General features: G+C 44.1%; 1 protein-coding gene across 1 annotated transcript in view; it reads left to right on the forward strand.

Moving 5' to 3' along the window:
- LOC124621913 (probable cytochrome P450 6a13) overlaps nt 1–25,178 on the forward strand; it is a 99,378-nt gene that overhangs the window by 60,446 nt on the left and 13,754 nt on the right. Inside the window, exons 3-4 of the mRNA XM_047147418.1 lie at nt 6,070–6,310; nt 12,289–12,510. Coding sequence (XP_047003374.1) covers nt 6,070–6,310; nt 12,289–12,510 — 463 coding nt within the window. The remainder of the gene's footprint in view (nt 1–6,069; nt 6,311–12,288; nt 12,511–25,178) is intronic.

Genomic DNA, 25,178 nt, shown 5'->3' on the forward strand with positions numbered 1-25,178 from the left:
TTAATTAATTTTTTTGTTTTTTCCCTTCTTCGCAGCACAATTCCCAGACAGAATCCCACATATGCCGCTGAATGTACTTAGAAAAACATATCACTGCACAACATATATATCTGGAGATATGAAATGACACACACTGAGATGCGTGAAATACTGCCACATAACGTTATAATTTCTTACTGCCTTACTACTAATTCTCTTCACAACACACCACGCAGATAGTAGACCCATATGAGACTGGACGTGGCTGCCAAATGATTCTATTACACAGCTCATTGTTCAGGAGATACGATGTTATAAACATTAAGCTGCGTGAAAATGTGACTGCAGAGCGAAATTCGCTAGACATACAGGTAAAGTGTGTGTACATATAGGTGTGAAATATGTTAAATATGTGTGTAATATATCCGACGTGTGCGTACGTGAGAAAAAGTCGCGGTTAAGAAGTCCAATCTAAACCTCTGAAACTATTTAAATCAAATTTGGTACATATATTAGTTACTATTTGCAAAGAAATACTGCAGGGGTAAGAGCCACCAGCCTTCGATTGTGGTGAATGTGATAACTTGCAGAGAGAAGGGAGGACGAGGAGATGGACAGACAGCAAAGGGAAAGGAGGAGACAGATACAGATAGGACGAGGAGATAGGCAGAGATAGGGAAGAGGGAAATTTACAGTGAGGGGGAGGAGGAAGAAATGGACAGAAATGGAAGGAGAGGAGATGAACAGGTAGCAGGAGCTGAACAGAGAGGGCAAGGAGATGGACAGATGTAGAGGGAGGAGGAGACTGATAAAGAGAGGAGGAGGAGAACTTGAACTGACAAAAACTAATTAAACGCTTCGAATGTATGAGCTAAGAAACATCTGCTCTGTATGTACTTGTTGATTTGGAAGATACAAGCATTAGGAAATTAATAAGCTTTGCATACTTCCTTTCAGTGATATCGTACGAATTAATCTTCTGCGTCCTTTCCACATCGATGCAAATATTAATTGCATAAAAATGTGATCTAAGGATAATATCTTGTGTCCATCCTTGTTCGCTGCAGAGACAACTACTAAAAAAACCTGGGTGCACTAACAACATCCTACCAAGACATTTAAACTTCCTGGCAGATTAAAACTGAGTGTCGGACCTGTAAAACGCCCGGGGGTACAATTGTGGGTCGGGGACCCCTAAACTGTTTGTCGTTTCGTGACCGTGCGCCCTGTCCACACCGCATACCTGATAATCCCGCGGCGGTCGTACTGTTCTGCTCCACACTGCTGCTGGCTTGCCTGAAATTATCTATCTAAATATGCAAGCAAGGTAGGAGAGCCACTCAACGTCAAAGCACAACACTGTTCTACGTCTGGTATGAACAACTATATTCTGAGACGATAAGAAATCACAGGTTGCACTGTTTACACTTTAAGTCGTAAATGTTTATCCCAATTAACAATCTTGATGATTATCTGTCCACAATATCACTTTGACAAGCGTACGCGTAACCAAAACGACGCGGGTTATTGTTGATGATGCGGAAGCCAAATGATCGCACGAAAGTTCTTACGCTCGCCACGCATACACAGATTTATTTTGGTACCAGTCCTCCTTGACATTAGTATTCATATAAAGCTGTTCGTAAAGTTAATTTTTCAATTCTTAGTTCTCACTTGTACGAGCGTGCGCTAACCGTCGCGGCGCGGCTGATTGTTGATAATGCGGAAACGTGATGATCGAACGCACGTCCTCACGCTCGCTACACTTGTTTGCACTCTTTTGTGGTAACTAATTTTTGCTGATTCACTCTGAGAGACCGAACACGGTGCAGATGATTGATACAGTAAAGTACGCAACGAGAGGATACACAAATACGTTATCAATAGCAATGCTCATTTTGAAATTACTTCTTAACGCACTTTTCCTCTGAATCAATTGCTTATTTTATCACTTTACTGTAATAGCATTTGTAGCAACACTTCAACTTCCCTACTAACAATGCCTCTCACATGCAGAGCTACACACTATACAACATCACAGTTTCGTGTCCCGCGCTCGACTCTACAAACGTGCTGCCCGCAAAGATACTCCACAACTAAGCCAGCGATATGACAATACGCTTACAGAGCGAGACTCGAACTCCGGACCTTTGCCTTTTGCGGACAAGCGCTCTGCTAACTGAGCTACCCAACCACGACTCACGACCCGTCCTCTAAGCTTCAATTCCGCCAGTACCTCGTCTCCTACTTTCCAAACTTCACAGAAGCTCTTCTGCGATCCTTGGAGAACTATCACTACTGGGAGAAAGGGTATTGCGGAGACATGGCTTAGCCACAGCCTGGAGATATTTTCAGAATGAGATTTTTGCTCTGCAGGAGGATTAAAACTGTGTGACGGACCGAGACTCCAACTCGAGACCTTTGCCTTTCGCGGGCAAGTGCTCTACCAACGGACCTACGAAAGCACGACGCACGACCCGTCCTCACAGCTCAGTTGGTAGAGCACTTGCCCGCGAAAGGCAAAGTTCCCGAGCTCGAGTCTCTGTCCGTCACACAGTTTTAATCCTCCAGTAAGTTTCATATCAGCGCACTCTCCGCTGCAGAGTTAAAATCTTATTCTGGCAACATTTACTGTGTTAACAAGATTGTGGTGTAGAATCAGGTAGAATTGCAGAATCATTGTAGCACCCTTATAGATATTGCTAAGGACAACGTGTTAGGTTATGCACAGCTTAACATTACTCAGTCACAGATAGGTTAAAATTTTTAGCCGTAAAATATTTACCCAAATACTTTGTGAACTGATAGCCCGTGTGGATAATGTGAGTTTTAAAAACGCATTGAAAATATTTCTGTTTCTCGTCTTCTATCCTACAGGTAAGTTCCTCAGTAAACAATATCTGCATGGTGATGGACCGACTTTATCTAATTTATTGTAAACTAAAAATAAAAATAGCTGTATCTGGCTATCTAATGGCTACCATGTAACCACGTTTTCGCTCGGACATACTGACATATTCTACGTCGTTTGTCGTGAATACGATATGTGAATTTTACTACACACGTTTTTGTACTCCTAGTATATGAAGATTTGGCCCATGAAGAATGAACTCGGAAACTTTTCTTTAGTAAAATATCAAAAAATTCAATCATTAAATGATGTGGCCTCTTAGAGTTGTGAATTCAGGTAGGCTTTCAGCAGTGTTCTCCAAGTGGGACGGTCTTGGGCAGTTCTCTGCCAGGTGTTACCAGCAATCTTCTTGATGTCTTTGTCCCACCTGTCTGGTGGTCTTCCTCTAGGCCTCCGGTGCTCTCTCGGGCTCCACTCCAATACTAGCTTCGTCCATGTGTTGTCTTTTCTTCTTGCGACGTGGCCAGCCCACTGCCATTTCAAGGAACCTGCTGTCTCTAGGATGTCATTAACCTTCGTCATAGACCGGATGTGATCTGCCCTTTTCCTATCCTTTCTTGTATAGCCCAGCATTGATCTCTCCATGGCTCTCTGTGCTGTCCTAAGTATCCCTTTTGTAAATGAGTTCAGTGTCCATGTCTCGCAACCATCAGTCATCACAGGAAGAATGCATTGATCAAATATTGCTTTCTTCAGATTTACTGGCATTTTTTATCTTAATACTGCTGAATTCTTCCCAAATGCTTGCCAGTCAAGCTTGATGCGTCGATAGATTTCTGGCCTTATGTCTCCCTTCATATTTATAATCTGGCCAAGGTAGACATATTCACTGACCTCTTATAACAGACTGTTCGTGACTTTCACGTCTCCAGCTGGGACCCATTTGTTGGTCATTACATTTTTTTTGGAAAGGTTTATGATCAAGCTAACCAGCTGACATTCCGATTCCAGATCTGTAACTAAGTTTTGGAGCTCTGCGAAGTCTTTGGCCAGTAAGGCAATATCATCAGCAAATCTCAAGTTGGTAAGCCTTCTTCCATTATCTCTAATTCCCTTACCTTCCCAGCTCAGCTTTGACACAGCCATTTCCAATACAGCAGAGAACAGTTTTGGGGAGATGGGTTCGCCTTGCTTGACACCCCTCGTGACGCGGAATTCTTGAGTTGATTCGCCGATGTTAACATAAGCTGAAGAGTTCTCGTAGATTTTCCTGAGCACTTCAATGTATGCTGCTCCCACTCCTTGCTCACTCAATGCTTGGAGGACAGCTACATGGCTAACGGAGTCAAATGCCTTTTCAAAGTCAACAAACGCAATGCAGAGAGTCAGTTGGTATTCATTCGCTCTGCTTATCACTTCACTAACGGTCAGAATGTGGTCAATAGTGCTAAAGTTGCTTCGAAATCCTTCTTGTACTATAGATTGGGCAGAGTCTAGGGTGGGACTAATTCGGTTTAACATGATCTTTTTGAAAATGTTGTACAAAATTGAGAGCAAGCTGATAGGACGGTAGTTTTTAATATTGTGAATACTTCTTTTCTTTTGTATCAAAATATATATTACGTCTTACCTAGTTCTCGCACCTTCTAACTAGTCCTCTTTGGAGCGGGTAGGCTTTTCACGATGTTTATGCCTCGATTGATATGCAACCTTGAGTATTTGTTTAGGCGTGTATTACCTTGTGCGACCCGCTTCAATTTCACCCGCTGTATCAGATCTTCACCCTTCAGCTAGATTTTCATCTTGAGGAATAGTACGGTGTGCGGGAAGTGATTCTCATATTGTTCTTAATAAAAAATTACTAAAAATGTAGGTCGTATGCGGTCACGCATTGTCATGAAGGAAAACCCCGTAATTCGTACGCCACTTCTGTGGACGTTTCCTCTTCGTGTCGTCCTTCTGACGTATTTGGACCCATTCATATAATTCCATACTGATCACATAACCAGGAGGGAAAAGTACCTTATGAACAAAAAAAATTGAGTCAGTAAGAATGGAAGCAGATCAAATAGAACTTAATGTTGTTCTTGACTTGTCGAGTTTATACTGGCCAAGGTGAAGAATGATTATTTCATTGCCACGATTTCTGCTAGGGGTTAGGGTCACAGTTAAACTTTCTTCCTCAGTGACAAACTTTGAAAAAAGAAACTGGGTCGTCTTGAAGCAGTAGTCTAAGTTCGCTGCAGACTTTTGTGCGATGTTGAGTCTGACCGTCATGGACGAATCGTGACACAGACTTCACCACAGTCCTACGCGTGTTCCGTTCTTCTGATAGAAAGTTCAAGTTCAAGGGGTTCAAGTGGCTGTGAGCACTATGCGATTTAACTGCTGTGGTCATCAGTCCCTTAGAACTTAGAACTACTTAAACGTAACTAACCTAAGCACATCACACACATCCATGCCCGAGGCAGGATTCGAACCTGCGACCGTAGTGGTCGCTCGGTTCCAGACTGTAGCGCCTAGAACCGGATAGAAAGTTCACTTGCATATCTTACTCTCAAGGCGTTGCACAGGTCTTCGATAATCAGTCTACGACTTTAAACAATCGGATCCCTCACTCTCCGAATACTTTCTTGTTTCATTCCAGCTGATGGAAGAGCAGAATCAGTTGATGTACGGTCGTTTCTGGAACTCGGATACCAGTTTAGGTCTGCACCTGACATAAATCGTATTGAAAGACTGGCTTCAACGTTTGATGTGTTCCCACAACGATTTTTCCAAGTGTAAACAGTGCTTTATACCAATACGCTACTCTTTCACCTCAAATTTCACAAAACTGGAAATTCAAGGAAACATGACAATGGAAATATATCAACAACAACTAAGCAAACCACTTAGCTGGCATCGAATTTTCAGACTGGTTGAAAATAGAAGTTCGGGCGTCACCTTAGGGACATTTAGCATAAACATATCGAATTGGGCGGAGAATTCTAATTTCAGGTACTTTCGGATACCACCTCGCATGGGTTTGAAACTTACGTTATAGACAATGTCCAATATTATTTTGCGAAAACATAATGGTAAGAGTTACAACCGTTTCAGTAAATACCACAACTGCCCACATTTCCCACAATTTCCCAGTATACGGGGGCGTAGCTCTGGTTCCAGAAGTCCTTCCACAGATGACCGCGATCATTCGCTATTCAGGGACACTCACTTTACCTTTATCTTCTTCCCAGATTCTTCCGCATTCGAAGAAAGAGATTATCGGCGCGATGCTGGCCTTTATGCTTCCAAGACTCGGGGCTGTACTGAGAGTGAAATACTTCAGTTCCACGGTGGCGGAGTTCTTCGATCGTATAGTCCTGGAAACGATGGATTACAGAAAGAAGAACAACATTCGTCGGGAGGATCTGGTACATTTTATGATGGAACTGAAAGATCAAGGTTTCACGTCTGAGGAAAGCTGCGAAAAAATAGGTAAGTAGTTAAGATATTTTAAGAGGGACAGATGAGCGTAAGTAAACAGGTTACACAAGGCGATCGAAAATGGAAATGAATTCTGTACAATCAGAGTTGTTACGTATCAGTTAGCACAAAATTTCATATCAACGTATTTCCGGAAATGGAAGGCTGCTTTCGACGAAGCTGTTAATAATGCAGTAGATGTAGTACAATTTTCATAACTGTTACATTTACTTCTTAAGGATTTTTGCACAACATATTGCGTACTAACTTGAATGATATTCTAGTAGCAGCCTGTCGATGCTTGTTGCGTATGCATGATGGTGCTCCCGTGAATTTCAGTGTGGGTACACTAGCGTACCTTACTGCGCACAAGGCAGGTCACTGAATACGTAGAGGTGGACTACTAACTACCTGACAACTACGTGCACCATACCTAACGTCCAGACACTCGGTGACAACTGGACACCTCGTTTCAAAGCGAGCAGTCCGTAATACAGTATGATTTTGGATCCATTTATCAGAACGTATATATGAACACTGTTTTCGCGTCTTTACGTATTGTTTTGCTTGCTATGTATGGTACATGGTACATCAGACTGCTAACGGGACTTTATGTCACTCACGTAAAGCAAGTATCAGTTAATCTCAGTTTTCCAGTAAGGCACAAACTTCTTTCCACGCCATGAGATGCACAAAATTTGTGAACGTTAACTCTCGTCATTTACTGAGAAAAATGAATTTTTCCATAGCGTAAAAGCTATGTTTCGTATATAAATGCAACAACCAAACTATAATATTCTATATGGTATGTAACTTCTTGAAATAATTATCTTCTCAAATAATGCTAAAGGCTGGCTCACGTTGAGAATAACACATTCACATCAGGCCTGAGAAATATTCTCGCTTGAACCTTGATCTGCTCGCCTTTCAGACGCCACTTATGGTATGTGCATAGCACCTTAATATACCTTTTGCTGTGGGGTTAATGGCAGAATTGATATTACCTTCTTTTAGTTTATCCCTTAGGTCACATTCATATTCCTCATTCTGGAATTTCCTGTCGTGAGGCTTTCACTTTGAGAACAAAATAAAATATTGTCAGAAATGCCGTATAAATAGCGTAAAATTCTGTCGACTGTCAGTTGCTCCTACGTGAATGAAATGTGGGCTGATAGATCAGACATATAAAATACAAGGGACACCGCATTAAAGCCCAGAGGACCATACCTTGAGATCTGATCGCCATGTCATTCTCTTCCTTTCGCCGTCATTACGATGCGGCTTGGACGGATGTGGGCTAAGCACGCCGCTCTTCCGGTCGTTGTTAGCTCTCCATATCTTGGAGCTGCTACAGTGCGTCCGCGAAGTCTTCCCGCGGCGGCGAGCTCGGCGTATCTCTCCTTGCGGGCCGCGTAAGGTTGGCAGCACGTTCATATCACTGTATAAGCTGCAGCCCGGAATTCACTGCTAGTGGATGCAGCTATGTTGGGAGTCGGGATGAAACATTATTAGAATTAAAACAACGAAATTAATCAATTATATTAATTGCAGTTGAATTCACTGTACTCAATAATACACCACCGGCCATTAAAATTGCTACACCAAGAAGAAATGAAGATGATAAACGCGTATTCATTGGACAAATATACTAGAACTGACGTGTGATTACATTTTCACGCAATTTGGGTGCATAGGACCTGAGAAATCAGCACCCAGAACAACTACTTCTGGCCGTAATAACGGCCATGATACGCCTGGGCATTGAGTCAAAGCTTGGATGACGTGTACAGGTACAGCTGCCCATGCAGCTTAAACACCATACGACAGTTCATCAAGACTACTGACTGGCGTATTATGACAAGCCAGTTGCTCGGCCGCCATTGACCAGACGTTTTCAATTGGTGAGAGATCTGGAGAATGTGCAGGCCGGGGCAGCAGTCGAACATTAACTGCATCCAGAAAGGCCCGTACAGGACGTGCAACATGCGGTCGTGCATTATCCTGCTGAAATGAAGGGTTTCGCAGAGATCAAATGAAGGGTAGAGCCACGGGTCGTAACACATCTGAAATGTAACGTCCACTGTTCAAAGTGCCGTCAATGCGAACAAGAGGTGACAGAGACGTGTAACCAATGGCACCCCATACCACACGCCGGGTGACACGCCAGTATGGCGATGACGAATACACGCTTCCAATGTGCGCTCACCGCGATGTCACCAAACACGGATGCGACCATCATGATGCTGTAAACAGAACCTGCATTCATCTGAAAAAAATGGCGTTTTGCCATTAGTACACCCAGGTTCGTCGTTGAGTACACCATCGCAGGCGCTGCTGTCTGTGATGCAGCGTCAAGGATAACCGCAGCCGTGGTCTCCGAGCTGACAGTCCATGCTGCTGCAAACGTCGTCGAACTGTTCGTGCAGATGGTTGTTGTCTTGCAAACGTCGCCATCTGTTGACTCAGGGATCGAGACGTGACTGCACGATCCGTTACAGCCATGCGGATAAGATGTCTGTCATCTAGACAGCTAGTGATACGAGGCCGTTGGGATCCAGCACGGCGTTCCGTATTACCCTCCTGAACCCACCGATTCCATATTCTGCTAACAGTCATTGGATCTCTACCAACGCGAGCACCGATGTCGCGATACGATAAACCGCAATCGCGATAGGCTACAATCCGACTTTTATGAAAGTCGGAAACGTGATGGTACGCATTTCTCCTCCTTATACGAGGCATCACAACAACGTTTCACCAGGCATCGCAGGTGAACTGCTGTTTGTGTATGAGAAATCAGTTGGAAACTTTCCTCATGTCAGCACGTTGTAGGTGTCGCCACCGGCGCCAACCTTGTGTCAAAGCTCTGAAAAGCTAATCATTTGCATATCACAGCATCTTCTTCCTGTCGGTTAAATTTCGCGTCTCTAGCACGTCATCTTCGTGGTGTAGCAATATTCATGGCCAGTAGTGTATTACAGCAGGTGCTGGAAATATTTTCCTCTTTCTTGAATGCTTAGTTTAACCCGTTTATGTTTGTTTGCGAACACCTTTACCAATACTCATCGTCTAATCGAATTCAGATAATCACTTATCGCTTTCTTCAATTCATCTGTTTATCAATACTCATCGTCTAATCGAATTCAGATAATCACTTATCGCTTTCTTCAATTCATCTGTTGTCTTTGGGTTATTTTGATGCACACATGTTTTAGACGCTCCCAAAGAAAGTAGTCGGGCGGAGACGGATTCGGTGAGCGCGGAGGACAGAGACCTTTCACAATTACTTTTTCTCCAAAGATTTCATCTAAACATAGTACGCACTGATATGTTGTATGAGCAGTACCGTTGTCTTGTTGGAAACATGAGTGGTAGATCTAATTTTCATTCAGCAGAGCAATAAATGGATACATTATCTGGGAACAATACATACCAGAAGTGGTGTTAGTATCGAACAAGATCGGCCCTATGATTCGCGCTCACGTTATGGCGACCCATACTCCGATTGGCTTTGCGTACAGTGGCGTTTCTGTTAAGGCATGTGGATTTTCTGAAGGCCAAATCCGACAATTTTGGGATTCAATATAGCCAGACAGGTGAAAGCAAGCCTCGTCAGTGAGAAAGGGTCGATCCAAAACATCAGCTCCACGTCGATTAACAAATCGCTGAAACCATTCACAATACGCTATTCGTTTCACATGGCCCGTACAATGTAAACATTGCACAGAAGCAATTTTGTACGTATACATCCACAGTTCTTCGGCTACAGTCTTACAAGCTGTCGTACGAGAGACTTCAGCCTTTGGCGATGATCTCGTCACTGATTTGGTTTGACTCCGCTACATGATGTCCGAAATGTCGTCAACCTTCCGTTGTGTTAGAATTGTGAGCGCACCAGTGCATCACGAATTGAACCTGTCGTCTGGAATTTGCGAATTAAATCGCTTACAGTGTGACGATGTGGACACCTCGAGGCAGGAAAACGCAATATAAACTGCCGCCTCACACCCTCCGTAAAGTTTCCTCCTGCCCGGGAAAACTCTTCCATTAAAAACACTCTCTCTTTATTAGCAAGCATTGTCACGCCGGTAAGCTTACACAAGAACTAGACAATAACACAGTTAACAGCTGCAACTAGGGCTGCCGCGAAAATATCGTTATATCGATATAGTTTCCAAATAATTCAATAATATATTGGCGATATCTTTTTCACCGGTACATCGATGTACCGATATCGACATGGCTGTATCGAGTGCCGATATTTTTATTTTATATTATATTTTTTAGCAATTTTCGATACATATATGAAGTTGCTCTTTTGAACTTCACTGTGTGGAGGATTATTACTAGTTTTTGATCATTCGTCACGTCCAGTTTTTCTATTTGACGGTGTGAAGCAAGTACAGATAGCACAAACAAGAAAACCGATTACACTGGGGGTGGCGGTGTGAATGAAATAACATGATTTCCGCCGTCAAGGAACAGCGCACCAGTTGCGTTAAAAAAAAACAATTTTATAATGTAAAAATGGTACAAATGGCTCTGAGCACTATGGGACTCAACATCCGAGCTCATCAGTCCCCTAGAACTTAGAACTATTTAAACCTAACCAACCTAAGGACGTCACACATATCCATGACCGAGGCAGGATTCAAACCTGCGACCGTAGCGGTCGGGCGGTTCCAGACTGAAGCGCCTAGAACAGTTTTTTTTGTGTTTGGTCTTTGCGGACGTCACATGACATCCGTTCAAGTTCGCTGTTGATCCTTTCACTCAGTTTTTTTATTACAGAGGCCAATCAGCTCTGACCGAACACGCTGAGCTACCGTGTAGGCTGCAGCTAGTGTACTATTTCTTCGGAGCTGAAACTGGTGATGAAAATCTAATCGCAGAGATTGGTCTTCGCGTCGGTCAGGGACGTGTGAGGGGAAATGCTTACGTAATCGGCGCTCAGCGCAGCTAATAGAAATTAGAGCGTTTAACTTCACCACACTTCGCTAAACTTGCTAGGTCGCTGGTGGTTGCAGAAATGAAATAACAAGGTAGTCGACATGAACTGTTCCAGATAAATCCGATATGTGACGAAACCGAACAACGGACCCTTCAGACACCTTTTATTGAACCACTTACATGCAGTTACTATTACTAGCAAAGTGGTTGTCGCCAGACGTGAAAATGCATCGTTTTCCTTTCAGTTCTTGCTCTGAGGGGAATAAGCAGGCTGCTAACTTGTTGATGTACAGAATATCTAATAATAAATCAGTACTTAAATATACAGCTCTAAAACTGGCAGTATATTTACGACGTGCAGCCGATATACCTTTTGGCCGGTATGTCAATGCGTTTCCCGTCGATGTATCGATATACAGACATTTTTTCAGTACATCGATGGCCAATAATGATACTTTTAAATAACGATATTTTTTAAATTATCAGTAGTCCTAGCTGTCACGCACACACAACACTACTGCCCCCACTCTACCACTGCAGGTCCACGGAACACGTGCAGGCGGGACTCTGGTGTGCTGCGAACCTTACGCGCCCCCAAGGCGAGACACGCAAGGCTAGCCTCTGCGGAAAGACTTGGCGATCACACGGTACTTCTCGTTCAGAAAGCTCCTAAATCGGCCTCATGAGGCTGCTCGCACACCTTTCAAGTGCTACGATCAAGAAAAATCCCCTGACCGTACCGGGTACTGAAGTTGGGATCATCCACATAAAGGCGAGACTGATTGCTGTGGAGCCGAACGTTGAATAAATATAGAAATAGGAAATAAAACAAAGCCAGGCTCGACCGAAAAAAAAGACGTGTTACTGTTCGCTTCTGCCATCTACCAGTAATTTTCCGAATGACAACTTACTGCATTTTCGAATAAGATGAACTCGATATTCATACAAAATACAGTGCACTTTGGTACCAAACATAAATTTAGCGCGTGTTTGACACATTGTAACGTAACGGGTCACTGGAGGCGACGTTGCTGTTCCAGAGGTGACTGACAACTTGGTGGTGGCGCAGCTGCTGTTGGCGTTCACTCTTGGATTCGAGATGACGTCGTCGGCTATGAGTTTCTGTCTGCACGAGCTGTCCACCAACCCCGTGCTGCAGACACGCGCCCACAAGGAAGTGGACGCGGTTCTCTCCCGCCATGGGGGTGAGATCACCTACGACGCCATCCAGGAGATGACCTATATGGACCTGCTAGTGGCAGGTAGGTTGTGGTTCACCACCAAAGTTACTCTAAGAGTTACTCAACATGGATAGGTCACAACTAAAGCTGGTTCAGGAGATCCCCTACATGGCTGCACAGTTGACAGGTATGTGGCTAGTTACTCTCAGTACTGACAGATGACCTACATGAACATATCGATGGTAGCACAGTGGCTCTTCAAAAAAAAATTGTTCAAATGTGTGTGAAATCTTATGAGACTTAACTGCCGAGGTCATCAGTCCCTAAGCTTACACACTACTTAACCAAAATTATCCTAAGGACAAACACACACACACCCATACCCGAGGGAGGACTCGAACTTCCGCTGCTATCAGCCGCACAGTCCATGACTGCAGCGCCCTAGACCACTCGGCTAACCCCGCGCGGCGCAGTGGCTCTTCACAGTGTGAGGTGTCAGTTGAACTGTTTATCATACACTTACGATGATAGAAGTTCAAAAATGGCTCTGAGCACTATGGGACTTAACATCTGAGGTCATCAGTCCCCTAGACTTACAACTACTTAAACCTAACTAACCTAAGGACATCACACACATCCATGCCCGAGGCAGGATTCGAACCTGCGACCGTAGCAGTCCCGCGATGATAGAAGTCCGATACCCAGTGACCCAGAGGAAAAGGAAAGCTCCCAATAAGATTATGTAAATTTAAGGTAAATGATGTCATGCAAGAGCCCAATTAAGCACAAAAGTACAGATACCACACCTCATACTCATGTATTAATGAAGGAAACAAGAAAGCACTATCACAATTTGGTTTATTACCATAACTCACTGAACAAATAATTTACCTACGGAATTAAACAGGTAAACATTTAATAATTAAACAAAAGTTTCTAATTGCAAAATATAGCCTTGGCACAGGTGGGTGGACACATGGAAGTATAACATGGAACTACAACACAGATACGGCCAAAGACTGCGAAAGTGGTTGGTGGTTTAAAGAAAGAGCATTGGAAAATCTACTACAAAATTCAGTAAAATCGCCAAAGCGCGTAGTGGGAGCAACTATTTGGCTGAGAAGGTTAAAAACTGCACAAATGACCCTGGCGTAAATTAACTAGGCACACAACCCCCTTAGCTAAGTGATTACATTGACGGCCTATCCTTTGCTCCCCTAGATGGTGTGAGTGTGGAAGTCAGCAGCGTTGGCAGCGGGAAATTCTGCGTATAGCTCAACTTCTGTACTTGGCTCTAAGATGGAGACATATCTCTTGGCCACATTCTCGATGGAGCCCATGAAGCAAATGTCTACTCACTGATCTCATGGTAGCAAGTATTCTCTCTTTGCCACCTAGCAGCCAAGTGTCATTTGACTTTATTCTCTGAAACTTTGCTGAATCTGTCACCATATGAACCCACTGACCAATCTGCAGGAGATTTGGCAAGTTCTGAGCAACAACAATTTTATAAATAAGTTAAACAAATTCCTACTCTTACAGAATTTGTCATGGATTACCAGTAGCGGCCTGGCACAGGAAGGACAGTAGAAAATCTATCCCACTACATAACACGTCTCTAATCTCAGCCAACCAAAAGGCATGCTCATAGATACATTCAGGAAAGCACAGAAATAGTTGCTGTGAGTCCGTCAGAGTCCCCGTTATTCGGATTTAAACGAAGAACCCTTTTCGATGTGGCTGCGGACAATTCCTGCGGACAAGTTCTGAGTGATACACACGACCTTTTCGATTATTACGTCTGTAAAAATGATTCGTCGTAACTTCTTGACAATGTAGTTTTTTACAGAATGCAGGCTTCGGGCAGTTCGCTTGCTGTGCGAAGACAGAACACAGTGAATTCCCTGTCATACCCAGTCTCCGCTGCTGAGTGAAAATTTCATTCTGGAAACATCCCCTAGGCTGTGGCTAAGCCATGTCTCCGCTATATCCTTTCTTTCAGGAGTGCTAGTTCTGCAAGGTTCGCAGGAGAGCTTCTGTAAAGTTTGGAAGGTAGGAGACGAGATACTGGCAGAAGTAAAGCTGTGAGTACCGGGCGTGAGTCGTGCTTCGGTAGCTCAGATGGTTGAGCACTTGCCCGCGAAAGGCAAAGGTCCCGAGTTCGAGTCTCGGTCGGGCACACAGTTTTAATCTGCCAGGAAGTTTCATATCAGCGCACACTCCGCTGCAGAGTGAAAATCTCATTCTGGATGGAATCGGTGGGTTCAGGAGGGTAATACGGAACGCCGTGCTGGATCCAAACGGCCTCGTATCACTAGCAGTCGAGAAGACAGGCATCTTATCCGCATGGCATAATGGATCGTGCAGCCACGTCTCGATCCCTGAGTCAACAGATGGCGACGTTTGCAAGACAACAACCATTTGCACGAACAGTTCGACGACGTTTGCAGCAGCATGGACTATCAGCTCGGAGACCATGGCTGCGGTTACCCTTGACGCTGCATCACAGACAGCAGCGCCTGCGATGGTGAACTCAACGACGAACCTGGGTGCACAAATAGCAAAATGTCATTTTTACGGATGAATCCAGGTTCGGTTTACAGCATCATGATGGACGCATCAGTGTTGGCGACGTCGCGGTGAACGCACATTGGAAGTGTGTAATTGTCATCGCCGTACTGGCATATCACCCGGCATCATGGTATGGGGTGCCATTGGTTACACGTCTCGGTCACCTCTTGTTCGCATTGACGGCACTTTGAACAGTGGACGTTACATTTCAGATGTGTTACGACCCGTGGCTCTACCCTTCATTCGATCCCTGCGAAACCCTACATTTCAGCAGGATAATGCACGACCGTATGTTGCAGGTGCTGTACGGGCCTCTCCGGATACAGCAAATGTCCGACTGCTGCCCTGGCCAGCACATTCTCCAGATCTCTCACCAACTGAAAACGTCGGGTCAATGGTGGCCGGGCAACTTTCTCGTCACAATACGCCAGTCACTACTCTTGATGAATTGTGGTATCGTGTTGAAGCTGCATGGCAGTTGTACCTGTACACGCCATCCAAGCTCTGTTTGACTCAATGCCCTTCACGTATCAAGGCCGTTATTACGGCCAGAGGTGGGTGTTCTGAATACTGATTTCTCAGGATCTATGCACCCAAATTGCGTGAAAATGTAATCACATGTCAGTTCTAGTATATCAATACCCGTTTATCATCTTCATTTCTTCTTGCTGTAGCAACTTTAATGGCCAGTAGTGAAGTTTCACGGAATGCAGGCAGCGCCAGTCAGCTTGCTGTGCGAATACAGTGAATTCCCTGTCATACACAGTCTCTGGGTCTGCTTTCAGTAGCAAACATATTTATGACCCACCAGTCCCTTAAGTTAACTCGTCACCAAACTAAGATGGCTCCCAAGGCTGCAGAAAGTAATATGTCCCCTCACTGTAATAATACGAAAGGAGAAGAAGTAATTAGGTGTATATTCAGTGGTAGTAGTGAATGTTGTTTGCAGTAGCCATAAAGCATTCACAGATCGAGAATACTGACTGTTGTGATAGGCATATTATAAAATAAAATAGGTTGCTTGACAGCTTGGGCTTAAGCAGGCCCATAATATCTGTCAAAGCTCGTCCAGAAGATGAGCAACTTTTCGTTCAGGCTGTTCTCTATCAAAGCTGGTCTGGGAGTTGACCTACATAGCCATTCTGGCGGAAGGTCAGCCGCCTTTCACTGTCAAAGCCGGCTCAATAGCTAATCTACATGGACATGATATTGGAATGTCAGTTGCTCTTCAATCACGCAGCTGGTCCAGCTCAGTGGCTGTTTTTGCCAAAGCCGGCGTGGGCAGGAAGTTGGCCCACATGGACCTGCGAGTGACAAGTCAGTGGTTGTTTATGGTCAAAGCCAGTTCAAAAGATACCCTACACTGATTTGGAGACGAAAGGACATTTTGGTTTTAATCATTATATATTAATTCTCATCTATTTTACTAAACTCACTATCCTCTCAAAATGTATCAGTATGTCACATTAAAGTGCTGCGAGGGCCGTCACACTTCCATCCTTATCTGTGAAGAAAGGGAAGGAAAAGTGGTGTCATGTATGACTAACTGTGGAATGTGTGGACCAATTGTCACCTAAATTGTTAAGTATATGATTTACTGTCTCGTACTATCAGGATGGGAAATTCTGACTGCCTTGAGGATAGTCGCCGAGCGATTCTAGGCGCTTCAGTCTGGAACCGCGCGACCTCTACGGTCCCAGGTTCGAATCCTGCCTCGGGCATGGATGTGTGTGATGTCCTTAGGTTAGTTAGGTTTAAGTAGGTCTAAGTCTAGGGGACTGATGACCTCAGATGTTAAGTCCCATAGCGCTTAGAGCCGTTTGAATTTTGAGGATAGGATGTGGGTGTTGTGGGAGTTAAATGTGAACCTTATCACAAACTCCTTTGCATGTATATCTGACAGATCAACGATTTTTGGAGTCACTAAGCTGATTCTTAACAATCCTGACCAAATTTACCTCTACAGTTAGACGTGTTGAAAAAATGGGGTAACAGGTGGAGTATAGTTCTACAGCTGTAGTAGCATCAATTTCAGTAAGACTTGATATACATGTAACCAGAGACAGATCACGGAAAATAATTCAGCCCTCTCAGTCATAGCACCAGGAGTTGGGGCAGGGCAAAAGAGCATTGTGGAATGTAAGAATAATTATGGAAAGTACTTTGATATTGGTACACTTGTGACAAGAATTACTGAATTAGTAAGACACTTTAGCATATTTTGGAGGTTTGAAAGAGTGAAAGGGATGACAAGTAAATATTATCTAAAACTTACTATATTAAGTATAATCCATAATAAGTATAATTCATACTTTCTGCTGAAACTAGGCTAGTCGATGAATAGCCCTTGGACTTGGTGGTGGGTGTGTGTGTGTGTGGGGGGGGGGGGGGGGAGTGGGGAAGAAATGGTTCCGGAACGCAAGGAAGAATACTAACCGAGAATGAACCTATCATATGATGATCATTATCATCAGCAATCTGTCATCCACTGCTGGATATAGGATTCTTACTGCGTTCTCTTCACATCGTACTCTTCCGTTTTCGCATCCAAGTTCCTCCCACTTATTTGTGTTGTCAGTCCATCTACCTTCATGCCGTCCTCTGGCTGCTTTCTTAACACGATGAGTACAGCACCGACACTCCTTCCTACACTTTCAGTGACTTCCTCTCTTTATATGAGTAGCGTATCACTTCAGTTTCGAAAGAGCTCCCATGACGTCTTCGACTCTTGTCTTTACTCTTACCCGCTTGTATGTTTTCCGGCCATTTTTATTAAGCCCAACATGCATGCTATCCGAGCTCGCTGGTCCATCATTAACTTCTGAACAATTTCCGTATTAATCGTCCACATTGCACATCCGTAACTGCGTACCGCCTGTATACAGTGGTTACAGGTATTTCATAAATTGTAATTGGGTATTCACTTCTGAATACAGCATTCAGTTACCCATATGAACCCCAAGAAATTTTTGTCCTTCAATTTATTTCAGCTTCGCTCTCCGTTTTCAATTGCCGCAAGTACCCAAATTCGTCAAATGCTTCTATAACCCCACCAAATGCTGTACTACACTCCGCAATACAATTAAATTATCACTTTTCCAAAACCTGATAAAGGCCTCCTGTTGTGACACTTGATTTTAAATTTAGTTCAAAGGTGCATACAACTTTGCTCTGTAATGGTTCAGAGGCGTGACAACCTATGATGTCACCCTCGGGCTTGGCGGCGCTTCAAACATCAAGCTGTCGACACGTGAAAGTAAAAAAAAATGCAAAGCTTAGAAGCTCATGTGAGTTATAACGTGGGTTAACGTCGTTACATTGGCACCAGATTTCACCACAATTCTGCCCAACGCCATCGTTGACGGTTCACCCGATGGGAAATGGGTTTTATTACGTGTGGCCGAGGAAAACGTTTCACACCACTGTTCAGAATCGACATGGAAAGGACTCAGGCGGTCGCATAAAGGGCGTTAATGAATGAAATCACCCTTTCCATTTCGGCGATTATACCCACAAATTTCACGGTCTAAAACAACAATTTAGAGTGTGACGAGCCGGCCGCAGTGGTCTCGCGGTTAAGGCGCTCAGTCCGGAACCGTGCGACTGCTACGGTCGCAGGTTCGAATCCTGCCTCGGGCATGGATGTGTGTGATGTCCTTAGGTTAGTTAGGTTTAAGTAGTTCTAAGTTCTAGGGGATTGATGACCACAGAAGTTAAGTCCCATAGTGCTCAGAGCCATTAGAGTGTGACGAACAACAGGACAATGTTCGGCGTTCTTGACAATCTTTGACATTCGCGAACCGCCCTCCCCACCCTGGACGATTGAATCTTAGGGTAAAGACATCGTGGTCCTGAAACCCCACTGAGCGTGACAGGACACCTTTGGAGTGCAGTGCAACCGTAGTTTTCACTGCTGTGTACAGGATGGACCCACCTGTTTCTCATCCCCTTGTGGCGTCATCACAGAGGGGGTGTGACACTGATTCATAGCGAGCGCTGGGCAGCGAAGGCCCTAGGTGTGTCTACTGGCCGCCGTGTCATCCTTTGCATTGCTGCATCACGCAGATGCGATGTGTCGGGGCATGTGGTCGGTACATCGGCCTCCTGGCCGGTTTGTAGACTTTCCAGATCGCAGAGCCGCTACTGTTCGGTCAAACAGCTTCTCAGCTATTATCACGAGGTTGTTCCCCGTACCAGGGCTACAATCAAGGAAAAACCATTGAGAGTCTCGGATATCGGACCCAGGTCCTCGGCATCGCAGACCTCTACGTTCGTCATTCCGCTACGGATTCAGACCGACATTGACATATGTGTGAATACAACGGCAAAGGGTCCCTCTGAGGTATTCCAAGTTCGTCAACACCTGCGGCGCCATCCGCCCGCCTTTGGTGTGCACTTTAATAACGTACCTGTGTAGACACAACCTGTGACGGTCTCCTAGTTGCTTGTTGACGGGCAAACCATTGACATCTCTTCAATTCCGCAACCCTGCTAGGAGGCACTAGAACTCTTGCCGTTGTTGCTTTATGTACAGGCATGTTATTAAAGTGCTCAACAAATGTCGGTGGGCAACAACGAGGGAGTTCCCGAACTGGGTGGTTTTAATTAGAGAGAATTGCCATTTTATTGCCGCATCTCCACCCCCCCTCTCCCCCGCCCCCAGTGATAATGTCACATGAGGACGCGAAACAAGAAACAAGAGAACTGGAAAAGAAAAGGCACTCTTTGCTACTTTGGAACACATTCAAATTTCATCGAATGGTTTTGAACGGTCTCTACGAGATTCTGTCTGGGACTCCAAGGCAGAAATTGCTGTCGCACTACAAAGCAGAGGTCTGCGGTCACACGCAAGGAAGTTTCTGGCCAAAGGTATCCTTGGAGAAGATTTGAATCGTCCTGAGAGTGTTTTGATGCGGGTCGTTCTGCTTCACATTGTACTACGTACTGTGGTTTCGACGGCGAAAGGTATGGCAGTCAGAGCCCCACTGGGTTGATTTCATTTGTGTCCGTTATGCCACGCCCTGAGACTGTGTCGGTTCTACGTGGCCGTGTGTCTGAAATTTTTCCTCGACCATTCGAAAGAATACCGCATTATTTCCAAGCCGGGCGAAGCGGATCGGATCTTCATCCCAGAGACGTCAAGAGAAGGGATAAAATGTGAGCGGGAAGGGGTATTGCGATCTTCCAACCGTCCCATCATGTGACACGTCCAGGACGGGATTCGGTAAAATTATGGTGAAATTTGGTGCCAATATGACATCATTAACCCACCCTCATCCTCACATGAATTTCTGACCTTTGGAATTTGTTTCGCATGTGCTTACACCATGCTATTTGTAGCATCAGCGATCCCAAGGCTGACGTCTCTTTAGCCCCATTTCAGGGGAAGCCTTTGGGGACCTTTCATCCAAATTTCAAACTTAAGTGGGGTAGGACGCCAAACGGGCCGACTTGGAGGAGGAGAGGCACCATACATTTTAATTCCCACTTTCTATACTTTTAAAAAGAAATTCATAAAACTTTGTCAACACGACCAAGAAGGATTCAAGATTCAAACTCGTAGCAATGTAAGTTCAAAAGTATAAAAAAAAAATTTACGTGTGAAATTTCATCATTTTTTCACCTACTATTGGCTGCATTTATTGCTATAGGTACACTTTTCTTCACAAGTAAGAGAGGTTCTTCGATGAGTTTTGCACAGCATACAAACCATACTTACAGGTGCATGAAACTCCAGAATTTATTTAATTAATGAAAACACGAAATGAGCTGTTGCATTTTAAACTTCATGTTTACAAATAACTCAAATTTTATGGTTACTTATCTCAATTTTTAACACAGTTTTTAATAGATTTGGAAAATTCTAGAGTTTCATACACCTGTAAGTATGGTTTGTATGCTGTGCAAAATTCATCGAAGAATCTCCCTTACTTATGAAGAAAAGTATACCTATAGCAACGAATCCAGCCAATAGTAAGTGAAAAAATGATGACATTTCACACGTATAAAAAATATATTTTGCTATATTTTTGAACTTCCTCTGCTGAGAGCGTGAATCCTGAACTCTTCCTGGTCATGCTGACAAAGTTTAATGAATTTATCTGTAAAATTATAGACAGTGGAAATTAAAATGTCCTGTGGTGCCTCTCCTGCTCCAAGTCGGCCAGTTTGACGTCCTACCGCCTTTAAGTTTCGCAATGGGAGACAGTTGCGGGGCTTCGGAAACATGAGCCTTTAATTGTGTTAAGCAATATATTTTCCTATCGGCATACTCAACATTCATTATTTTGTGCTTACTGTTAAGCATCTGCAAGCCCGTTATCATACTTCCGTTATTTGGTGAATTTTATGTGTCTCGGAAGAAAAAAGTCCTATATGCAAATTGAACGTCTCTGCTTAATGGTATAACGAATTCTTCTAGATACTTGTGCACACACTGCGGTAACAATGGGGTTATAAGGAGTGGGGAGGAGGTGGAATCTGGGGAAAGAATCAGTCTCGCTCCTGGGCAGTTTTCTTGTGTTATGAAGTTATTAAAAACGAAACGAATCTTACAAGTTACGTTCATAAGGAATTCGGACTTCTTTAATTACTTTCATCTCCTGAAAGTTGTATTTTGTATTCTGGATGATAGCGGATTTACAGTTTAGCATAGCTTCCAAAAACATATTTTCTCCTTCCTGAGAGATGACAGTGGATTTACATTTTACCATAGCTTGCAGAAATTAGATTTTCTCCTTCCTTCCATCGTTGTTCTACACAATAGTCATATTCATAAGAGAATAACAAATTAAAGGAGTATACTGATGCCTTTAATCGGAAACATAATTTAGACTGATTTAACAATTAATTTTCTATGTGCAGTGACAGGTAAACAAAACAAGAGCCATCCAGAATGTAGACATACCGTAGTATTACATACAAAAATCTCTAGTGCATAAATTACTGACATAGAAAACTAAAATTCAAACTAATTCACGCATCAAAAAAGTTTTCCATCACCCCGGTTCCCAGAACTCCTGAAGATAGGCATTGACTGTGGATATTGTACGACAGACACAGTCCCTTTGACTGTTCAGAGACGTCGCTAAATCCGCCCAAAGATGTAAACAACCATGCATGAGCAACACCTATTGGACTGAGGGAGACCGGCTGCCGATCAGTTCCAGTCATTCCACCAGGAAGGAGGTACACGGCTCTTGTGTGTAGTTCAACCATGTCTAGACGGTCGATACCGCGGTTCGATCGCGTCCGCATTGTTACTTTGTGCCACTAAAGGCTCTCAACAAGGGAAGTGTCCAGTCTTCTCGGAGTGAACGAAAGTGATGTTGTTCGGAATGGAGGAGATACAGAGAGAGAGGAGCTGTCGATGACATGCCTCGCTCAGGCTACTCAAAGGCTACGACGACAATGCATGACCGATAACTACGGATTATAGCTCGGAGAAACCCTGACAGCAACGCCACCATGTTGAATAATGCTTTTCGTGCAGCCATAGGACGTCGTGTTACGACTCAAACTGTGCTCAATAGGTTACATGATGCGCAACTTCACTCCTGACGTCCATTGCGATGTCCATCTTTGCAACCACGACACCACGCAGCGCCGTACAGATGAGCCCAACAACATGCCGAATGGACGCTCAGGACTGGCATCACGGTCTATTCACCGATGAGTGGCACAATGCCTTCAACCAGACAATAGTCGGAGACGTTGTTGGAGGCAACCCGGTCGGGCTGAGCGCCTTAGACACACTGCCCAGCGAGTGCAACAAGGTGGAGGTTCCCTGCGGTCTTGGCGTGGGATTATGTGGGGCCGACGTACGCCGCTGGTGATCATGGAAGGCGCCGTAACGGCTGTACGACAGCGGAATGCCATCCTCCAACCGATAGTGCAACCATATCGGCAGCATATTGGCGAGGCATTCGTCTTCATGGACGACAATTCGCGCCCCCATCGTGCACATCTTGTGAATGACTTCCTTCAGGATAACGACATCCCTTGACGAGAGTGGCGAGCATGTCCTCCAGACATGAACCGTATTGAACATGCCTGGGATAGATTGAAAAGGGCTGTTTATGGACGACGTGACCCACCAACCACCCCATTGAGGAGCGGGACAATCTGGTATAGCAGTGCCTTGATAAACTTGTGGATAGTATGCCACGACGAATACAGGCATGCATCAATGCAAGAGGACGTGCTACTGGGTATTAGAGGTACCGGCGTGTATAGCAGTCTGGACCAACACCTCTGATGGTCTCGCTGTATGGTGATACAACAGGCAATGTGTGGTTTTCATGAGCAGTGAAAAGGGCGAAAATGATGTTTATGTTATCTATATTCCAATTTTCTGTACAGGATCCGAGGTGATGCAAAACTTTTTTTGGTGTGTGTTATATAAATGCGATAGTGTAATTATTTGTTTTCTTTTCACGAGTAAAGCGCCGAGCCAATTTCCATAAAATCTGGTTTGGAGCTAGCACCAACTCTGAGGAAAAAAAGGCTCCTTTAAAAATTAAAAACGAAATCGATGCCTAAGAGGGTGAAGTATGGAGTGGAACATCTTTTTTTACATCAGAGAACAGAAGCATGTTCAACAATTATTAAATTTGTTGGATGATGTTCATCTTTTACAATGAATAGATACTTCAACAGCACAATGCATAGATCTGCGATCCTAACCACGCCCCTCGGCACGCACCATTAAGCTGCACAGCGGGAGTGTTGCACCTGTGCCAGCTTGTCAGGCGTTGTAGCCCTTGGGGAGGGCGTGAAGAGGGGGCTGGGGGCACAACACGAGCGATGCTTACCCAAACAGGCAGACGCGTAAAAACGTGTGAGCAGCTGACGTCATGGCACATACAACAGCTAAGTCACTCTCCATCCCTCAACATAAAAAAGTACTGATATGCAAGCAGACGTGGTAACAGCTAGTGAAGCTACAAACATGATCATCTCACCAGTCCTGATCTATCGAATGGAAACGTAGTGTTTAACTAAAATGGAAGAACTCCAGTTACAATTCTTTGAATATCAATAGGAGCATCTTTAATCCATACTATGATAATAAATAATGAAGTTATATGAGAGGAACAACATAAAAGTTCATATGCTATCACTACAAGCAAAAACAGTAAGAATAATAAATTCCAGATGTCTTCAGTGACCAGGCCATCTGATGAGAATAAAACGGGATGAAAGGATGAAGTGGTTTCAAGAATATTCATGGATAACCTTTTGTTAGGAGACAAAGGAGGAAATCATGGATTACATGATTTTTTTTTAGTCATCAGAGCTCTAATGGGTGTCATGCGGCGCACCACAAATACTTCTCTTGCTCTGTTCTCTCCATCTCAAAGAAGCAAAAGTAGCACTTCCACCTTATATCCTCAGTTATTTTCTGGACGTGCTCAAATCTTTGTCTTCCCTACAGTTTTTTCCCTCTACAATTCCCTCTAGTACTATGGATGTTATTCCCTGAAGCCTTGACATATGTACTATAGTCCTGTCCCTTCTTCTTGTCACTTTTTTCTGCGGAGGACCACCTCATTTATTACCAGTTCTCCTAATTTTCAAAATTATTCTGCCAAACAACTATGGAATTCAAATGGGTGGCACTGCACCACGTCATATGGGCACACTTGTTCACGACTGATTAGAAGATCATTCAGGACAACTACAGCGAACGCTTTGGCCATTTAGATCGCTCTGTCTTCCAGCCACTTGTTGAGTCCATGCCACGCCGGGAAAAAGAGGTCCGACACGATATTAGGGAGTCTCCAATCACTTTCGTCACCTCGGTGTGTTAGGCAAACATAGGGAATGAAGCTGTTTATTGACGGTTACCGCAATCATAAAGGCAACTGTCTTTCAACACGTCCAACTATCATTAGAAAATATTTTTGTAATATATGTACAGCCGATGTTTGTTGTAGTTGATGTTGTTGTTGTTTTCGTGGTCTTCAGTCCGAAGACTGGTTTGATGCAGCTCTCCATGCTGCTGTATCCTGTGAATGACTCTCGAATAACTACTTCAACGAAAAAATAAACACAGGCTTCCGCGTCTATTGTCGCAAACAATAAAATTTTTACTGCAAACGAAAACTTCCTGAAGAAGGTCACTTGTAACAGTGATAAAAAAGTCGGTAGTCTTACATATTCACGATGCAGCCACA

This window comes from Schistocerca americana, chromosome 7 (genome assembly GCF_021461395.2).
Source record: "Schistocerca americana isolate TAMUIC-IGC-003095 chromosome 7, iqSchAmer2.1, whole genome shotgun sequence".
Classification (NCBI taxonomy): Eukaryota; Metazoa; Arthropoda; class Insecta; order Orthoptera; family Acrididae; genus Schistocerca; species Schistocerca americana.